This window comes from Oncorhynchus keta, chromosome 19 (assembly GCF_023373465.1).
Source record: "Oncorhynchus keta strain PuntledgeMale-10-30-2019 chromosome 19, Oket_V2, whole genome shotgun sequence".
Classification (NCBI taxonomy): domain Eukaryota; kingdom Metazoa; phylum Chordata; class Actinopteri; order Salmoniformes; family Salmonidae; genus Oncorhynchus; species Oncorhynchus keta.
The window spans coordinates 85,197,589-85,206,308 of NC_068439.1; the positions used below are offsets into that span (position 1 = coordinate 85,197,589).

At 44.4% G+C, this 8,720-nt stretch overlaps 1 protein-coding gene across 4 annotated transcripts in view; it reads left to right on the top strand.

Moving 5' to 3' along the window:
- Window positions 1-204: 204 nt before the first annotated feature.
- The window catches only part of LOC118375661 (DNA (cytosine-5)-methyltransferase 3A-like), an 84,870-nt gene continuing 76,354 nt past the window's right edge, over window positions 205-8,720 (top strand). For 2 of the 4 annotated variants that reach the window (XM_052471673.1, XM_052471675.1), the window contains exons 1-2: window positions 205-396; window positions 2,227-2,355. In XM_052471673.1, coding sequence (XP_052327633.1) covers window positions 2,302-2,355 — 54 coding nt within the window. In that variant the 5' untranslated portion in view covers window positions 205-396; window positions 2,227-2,301. The remainder of the gene's footprint in view (window positions 397-2,226; window positions 2,356-8,720) is intronic. The other 2 variants (XM_052471676.1, XM_052471677.1) reach the window with 1 other exon arrangement.

The following is an 8,720-nucleotide window of genomic DNA, read 5'->3' on the forward strand; positions in this document are numbered from 1 at the left end:
TTGATGATTTTAATCATCTGTGTAGTGCTATGGCAAAAAAAACACAACGTGAAGACAAGGGAGGCCTCCCGGACCTTGTTCTAGGTTAGTGGGTAAGTGGGTAGGGACCAACATATGTTCCATGTGAGGACATACGATTCTAGTGGTTATCAGAAACCAGACTCTAGGACCTGGCGGAGACGTTATCCGGTGCTGCGACCTCTCCTCTGCAGCTCAGAAAGAGAGGGAGGGAGGCAGAGAGAGCGCGAGAGCGAGAGAGAGGAGGCCGGGGATAAAGCACGGAGAAAGCCTAGATCGGTTCCGCTGTGCGCGTGCAGATGTGTACCGTATACAAGGCAACGGCGCGTGAACTTGAGGAGTTTTATTTGGTTCAAGACAAACCGGACATCTCCTCCGGTAAGAAAATAACGATTGCACTCAATGGAAGTCTGCTAGTCTCGCGGCGGTCCGATAGAGTCGGGTTTTCCTCCAGATGCAGGCATACGGAACTGACGCTGGGGCGCGTGCCTGCCTGTCGAGGTTAACGGGTGCATTCTGTCTAGGGGCGCGTGGCCGCTGTACCTGCCCCATAAGAGCTTCTTGCAGGCAGGAACAACAACAACACGGATCCGGTTTTATTGCCTCCTCTGTGATTTAGTTGGATATTGTAGCCTGTGTAGTTTTAAAACAGAACATACCATACTATACTGTGTAGTATTAAAACAGAACATACCATACTATACTGTGTAGTATTAAAACAGAACATACCATACTATACTGTGTAGTATTAAATCAGAACATACCATACTATACTATGTAGTATTAAATCAGCACATACCATACTATACTGTGTAGTATTAAAACAGAACATACCATACTATACTGTGTAGTATTAAAACAGAACATACCATATTATACTGTGTAGTATTAAAACAGAACATACCATACTATACTGTGTAGTATTAAAACAGAACATACCATATTATACTGTGTAGTATTAAAACAGAACATACCATACTATACTGTGTAGTATTAAAACAGAACATACCATACTATACTGTGTAGTATTAAAACAGAACATACCATACTATACTGTGTAGTATTAAAACAGAACATACCATACTATACTGTGTAGTATTAAAACAGAACATACCATATTATACTGTGTAGTATTAAAACAGAACATACCATACTATACTGTGTAGTTTTAAAACAGAACATACCATACTATACTGTGTAGTATTAAAACAGAACATACCATACTATACTGTGTAGTATTAAAACAGAACATACCATACTATACTGTGTAGTATTAAATCAGAACATACCATACTATACTGTGTAGTATTAAAACAGAACATACCATACTATACTGTGTGTGACCTACAGAAACTGTCTTTGTCTCTGTGGTGAGTTGACTGAGTTAAGGTGGTGTGGTTCCATAGTATGGTATGTGCTGTTTGTTGTCAGATGGATGTGAGCTCTGTGATGATGTCATATCCTGTACTCATCTCTAAATAGATAATCTTTTTACAGACAGACAGAAACAGGCAGACTGACAGACAGACAGACAGACAGACAGACAGACAGACAGGCAGGCAGACAGGCAGGCAGAGAGACAGACAGACAGACAGACAGAAACAGGCAGACTGACAGACAGACAGACAGACAGACAGACAGACAGACAGACAGACAGACAGACAGACAGACAGTGAAACAGGCAGACTGACAGACAGACAGACAGACAGACTGACAGACAGACAGACAGACAGACAGACAGACAGACAGACAGACAGAAACAGGCAGACAGACAGACAGACAGACAGACAGACAGACACACAGAAACAGGCAGACTGAAAGACAGACAGGCAGGCAGGCAGGCAGTAGAGAAGAGAGAAAGACAGACAGACAGACAGACATTAAAACAGACAGACAGGCAGAGTATTAAAACAGACAGGCAGGCAGACAGCAGAAACAGCAGGCAGAGACTTTGAGTTAGAGAGGTTCCAAAGACAGACAGACCGAGCTCAGACAGGCAGACAGACAGACAGACAGGCAGGCAGGCAGAGAGAGAGAGAGAGAGAGAGAGAGACAGACAGACAGACAGACAGACAGACAGACAGACAGACAGACAGACAGACAGACAGACAGACAGACAGACAGATGTCTGGTGTGCGTCTTAGATTCTGTTTATATTAAACTAACTGTTTATATTAAACTAAGTTTTTGTGTTTTTCTCGTTGTCAGGAGAGGACTGAAGGGGGACTCACCTGGTTGCTACGGGGACAGTTTTAATATTTTAATCGGTTACCACGCATCGCCATGCCGTCCAATACTACCACACTGCCACCATCAGAGGACCCCACTACACACATGGTGAGGGCTGCGTGTGTTTCTGTATTTGTGTAATAATTAAACAGACAGTTATTTATTTACATCGCTCACTAACCATTCTGCACACGCACCACACACACACACACTCAAACACACACACACACACACACTCAAACACACTCACATACACACTCACACACACACACACACACACACACACACACACACACACACACACACACACACACACACACACACACACACACACACACACACACACACACACACACACACACACACACACACACACACACACACACACACACACTCACACACACACACACACACTCACATACACACTCACACAGACACACACACACACACAAACACACACACACACACACACACACACACACACACACACACACACACACACACACACACACACACACACACACACACACACACACACACACACACACACAAACACACACACACACACACACACACACACACACACACACACACACACACACACACACACACACACACACACACACACACACACACACACACACGATATAAATCCCTAGTTCAAATAATCAAATCAAATCAAATTGTATTGGTCACATACACATATTCAGCAGATGTTATTGGTCACATACACATATTCAGCAGATGTTATTGGTCACATACACATATTCAGCAGATGTTATTGGTCACATATTCATCAGATGTTATTGGTCACATTTTCAGCCGATGTTATTGCGGTGTAGCAAAATGCCTGTGTTCCTAGCTCCGACGGTGCAGTAATATCTAACAATTCATAACAAGACACACAAATCTAAAAGTGAAATAATGCAATTAAGACATATATAAACATTAGATTGAGAAATGTAGGAGTGGCATTGACTAAAATAGTCTAATAGAATACAGTATATACATATGAGATGAGTAAAGCAGTATGTAAACGTTATTAAAGTGACAAGTGTTCCGTTATTAAAGTGACCAGTGATTCCAAGTCTATGTATACAGGACAGCAGCCTCTAAGTTACAGGGTTGAGTAACTTGGTGGTAGCTGGCTAGTGATGGCTATTTAACAGTCTGATGGCCTTGAGATAGAAGTGATTCCAAGTCTATGTATACAGGACAGCAGCCTCTAAGTTACAGGGTTGAGTAACTTGGTGGTAGCTGGCAAATGATGGCTGATGGCCTTGAGAAAAAAGCTGTTTTTCAGTCTCTCGTTCCCAGCATTGATGCACCTGTACTGACCTCGCCTTCTGGATGATAGCAGGGTGAACAGGCAGTGGCTCGGGTGGTTGTTGTCCTTGATGATCCTTCTGGATGATAGCGGGGTGAACAGGCAGTGGCTCGGGTAGTTGATGTCCTTGATGATCCTTCTGGATGATAGCGGGGTGAACAGGCAGTGGCTCGGGTGGTTGATGTCCTTCATGATCCTTCTGGATGATAACAAGACAACAAAGTGGCTCGGTGGTTAAATTGTCAATTGAGATCCTTCTGGATGATAGCAGGGTGAACAGGAAGTAGCTCGGGTGGTTGTTGTCAGTGATATACTTCTGGATGATAGCAGGGTGAACAGGCAGTGGCTCGGGTAGTTGATGTCCAGATGATCCTTCTGGATGATAGCGGGGTGAACAGGCAGTCTAAGCTACGGGGTTGATGTCCTTCATGATCCTTCTGGATGATAGCAGGGTGAACAGGCAGTGGCTCCTGGTTGATGTCCTTGATGATCCTTCTGGATGATAGCAGGGTGAACAGGCAGTGGCTCGGGTGGTTGTTGTCCTTGATGATCCTTCTGGATGATAGCAGGGTAACAGGCAGTGGCTCTGGGTAGTTGATGTCCTGATGATCCTTCTGGATGATAGCCTTGAACAGGCAGTGGCTCGGGTGGTTGATGTCCTTCATGATCCTTCTGGATGATAGCAGGGTGAACAGGCAGTGGCTCGGGTGGTTGATGTCCTTGATGATCCTTCTGGATGATAGCTGTTTTTCAGGAAGTGGCTCATTGGTTGATGTCCTGATGATCCTTCTGGATGATAGCGGGGTGAACAGGAAGTGGCTCGGGTGGTTGATGTCCTTGATGATCCTTCTGGATGATAGCGGGGTGAACAGGAAGTGGCTCGGGTGGTTGTTGTCCTTGATGATCCTTCTGGATGATAGCGGGGTGAACAGGCAGTGACTCGGGTGGTTGATGTCCTTGATGATCCTTCTGGATGATAGCGGGGTGAACAGGCAAGTGACTCGGGTGGTTGATGTCCTTGATGATCCTTCTGGATGATAGCGGGGTGAACAGGCAGTGGCTCGGGTGGTTGTTGTCCTTGATGATCTTTTTGGCCTTCCTGTGACATCGGGTGGTGTAGGTGTCCTGGAGGGCAGGTAGTTTGCCCCCGGTGATGCATTGTGCAGACCTCACTACCCACTACCCCCACTACCCCTGTGGTTGTGGGCGGTGCAGTTGCCATACCAGGCGGTAATATAGCCCGACAGGATGCTCTCAATTGTGCACCTGTAAAAGTATGTGAGGGTTTTAGGGGCCAGGCCAAATTTTTTCAGCCTCCTGAGGTTGTATAGGCACTGTTGCGCCTTCTTCACCACACTGTCTGTGTGGTGCATGGCCACGCAGTCGTGGGTGAACAGGGAGTGCAGGAGAGGGCTCAGAACGCATCCCTTGTGGGGCCCCAGTGTTGAGGATCAGCGGGGTGGCTATGTTGTTACCTACCCTCACCACCTGGGGGCGGCCAGTCAGGAAGTCCAGGACCCAGTTGTACAGGGCGGGGTTCAGACCCAGGGCCCCGAGTTTGATGATGAGCTTGGAGGGTACTATGGTGTTGAAGGCAGAGCTATAGTCAATGAAGTAAGTACGCATTTCACTGTAAGGTCTACTACACCTGTTGTATTCAGCGCATGTGACAAATAACGACTTCCTTTTGATTTGAACGGCATAAGTTTTCCTCTTGTCCAGATGGGTGAGGGCAGTGTGCAGTGAGATGGCGATTGCATCAGTCTGTGGATCTATTGGGGCAGTAAAGCAAATTTAAGTGGGCGGTCTAGGGTGTCAGGTAAGGTAGAGATGATATGACACAAACACATTTCTAAGATAATAATGTAAGAAATAACACACAAAAAACTAAATACTGCGGAGTTGCTTTAGAAACAGAGCTGCCCTATATGGCACCATCCAGAGAAATAGGCACCAAAATACACTGAGTGGACAAAACATTAGGAACACCTTCCTGGTATTGAGTTGCACCACTTTTGCCCTCAGAACAGCCTCAATTCTTTGGGTCATGGACTCTACGAGGTGTTGAAAGCGTTCCACAGGGATGCTGGCCCATGTTGACTCCGATACTTCCCAGAGTTGTGTCAAGTTGGCTGGATGTCCTTTGGATGGTGGACCATTCTTTATACACACGGGAAACTGTTGAGTGTAAAAAACCAGCAGTGTTGCAGTTCTTAACACACTCAAACGGGTGCTCCTGGCACCTACTACCATAACCCTGTTCAAAGACACTTCAATACTTCACCCGCTGAATGGCAAACATACACCATCTATGTGTCAGTTGTCTCAAGGCTTCAAAATCCTTCTTTAACCCGTCTCCTCCCCTTCATCTACATTGATTGAAGTGGATTTAACAAGTGACATCAATAAGGGATGCTAGCTTTCATCTGGATTCACCTGGTCAGGTGTTCCTAATGGGAAAGGGAATGAGATGTTGTACTACCATACTGTACATACTGTACGTACTGTACACACAAGAGAGAGGAGGAAGAGACAGTGAAGGAAAACAGAAAGAGAGACGGGAAAGAGAGAGAGAGAGAGGAGGGAGAGAGAGAGAGAGGAGGGAGAGAGAGAGGAGGGAGAGAGAGAGAGGAGGGAGAGAGAGAGAGAGGAGGGAGAGAGAAAGAGAGGAGGGAGAGAGAGAGAGAGAGGCTGAAATAGAGACAGACAGGATGGGAGACAGAGAGATAGAGGAGGTATTTTCGGGGTCTGTCTGCGGCAGTGGGACTTTCCTGCTGTCTCCCAGTTACCCGTCTGGTTGCTTAGCAACAACAGCAGCCCTAAATAACCTGCCAAAGATCAAAATAGACCAAAGATAGGGAGGGCGAAAGCAGGGGGTGAGAGAGAGCGAGAGACAGAGAGAGGGGGAGGGAGAGATAAAAAAAAAAGTGAGGGGGAAAGGAGGGAGGGAGGGAGAAAGAGAGAGAGACAGACAGACAGAGAGAGAGATGGGGAGGGGAGGGTGTGCGCGCATGTGTGTGTGTTAGCGGATGGGGGGTCATAGGTTACCTGGGTGGTTTCTATGCTGATCATTAGGGAAGTGACATCAGAGGTTTAGTCAGCACAGCAGCTCTGGAGACGGTTGCTAAGCAGTTTCTCCTCCTTAGCAACCATTCCACTATCACAGCTGAGAGAGAGATTTTCTTATTGGTCGGGTTCCTCCATCTCTTCTTTCCTTCGTTTTTCAACCAGTCACAGATAAAGGAAAACTGCAGGGCCACATACAATGTTTATGCACCACTAGCTGTTGTTCTCATAGAAACAGACAAAACACTCTGAGGGAACCCACAGTGTATTGATGTTGGCAGTCACTAATCAGCCAAGTCAGAGGACTCTGCAGTGAAACCTCTGGTTGTGTGTCTGTAACATATTTATGTGTCTGTTGTTTCTGTACCAGAGTGTTGTGTCTGTACCAGAGTGTTGTGTCTGTACCAGAGTGTTGTGTCTGTACCAGAGTGTTGTGTCTGGAGTGACAGTGTTGTGTCTCTGATAACAGTGTTGTGTCTGTACCAGAGTGTTGTGTCTGTACCAGAGTGGTGTGTCTGTACCCGAGAGTTGTGTCTGTACCAGAGAGTTGTGTCTGTACCCGAGTGCTGTGTCTGTACCAGAGAGTTGTGTCTTTACCAGAGTGTTGTGTCTGTAATAACAGTGTTGTCTGTAATAACAGTGTTGTCTGTAATAACAGTGTTGTCTGTAATAACAGTGTTGTCTGTGATAACAGTGTTGTCTGTAATAACAGTGTTGTCTGTAATAACAGTGTTGTCTGTAATAACAGTGTTGTCTGTAATAACAGTGTTGTCTGTAATAACAGTGTTGTCTGTGATAACAGTGTTGTCTGTGATAACAGTGTTGTCTGTAATAACAGTGTTGTCTGTAATAACAGTGTTGTCTGTAATAACAGTGTTGTCTGTGATAACAGTGCTGTGTCTGTAATAACAGTGTTGTCTGTAATAACAGTGTTGTCTGTAATAACAGTGTTGTCTGTAATAACAGTGTTGTCTGTGATAACAGTGTTGTCTGTAATAACAGTGTTGTCTGTAATAACAGTGTTGTCTGTAATAACAGTGTTGTCTGTAATAACAGTGTTGTCTGTAATAACAGTGTTGTCTGTAATAACAGTGTTGTCTGTAATAACAGTGCTGTGTCTGTAATAACAGTGTTGTCTGTAATAACAGTGTTGTCTGTAATAACAGTGTTGTGTCTGTAATAACAGTGTTGTCTGTAATAACAGTGTTGTCTGTGATAACAGTGTTGTCTGTAATAACAGTGTTGTCTGTAATAACAGTGTTGTCTGTAATAACAGTGCTGTGTCTGTAATAACAGTGTTGTCTGTAATAAGAGTGTTGTGTCTGTAATAACAGTGTTGTCTGTAATAACAGTGTTGTCTGTGATAACAGTGTTGTCTGTGATAACAGTGTTGTCTGTGATAACAGTGTTGTCTGTAATAACAGTGCTGTGTCTGTAATAACAGTGTTGTCTGTAATAACAGTGCTGTGTCTGTAATAACAGTGTTGTCTGTGATAACAGTGTTGTCTGTAATAACAGTGTTGTCTGTAATAACAGTGTTGTCTGTGATAACAGTGTTGTCTGTAATAACAGTGTTGTCTGTAATAACAGTGTTGTCTGTGATAACAGTGTTGTCTGTAATAACAGTGTTGTCTGTAATAACAGTGTTGTCTGTAATAACAGTGCTGTGTCTGTAATAACAGTGTTGTCTGTAATAACAGTGTTGTGTCTGTAATAACAGTGTTGTCTGTGATAACAGTGTTGTCTGTAATAACAGTGTTGTCTGTAATAACAGTGTTGTCTGTAATAACAGTGTTGTCTGTAATAACAGTGCTGTGTCTGTAATAACAGTGTTGTCTGTAATAACAGTGTTGTCTGTAATAACAGTGTTGTCTGTAATAACAGTGTTGTCTGTGATAACAGTGTTGTCTGTAATAACAGTGCTGTGTCTGTAATAACAGTGTTGTCTGTAATAACAGTGCTGTGTCTGTAATAACAGTGTTGTCTGTGATAACAGTGTTGTCTGTAATAACAGTGTTGTCTGTAATAACAGTGCTGTGTCTGTGATAACAGTGTTGTCTGTGATAACAGTGCTGTGTCT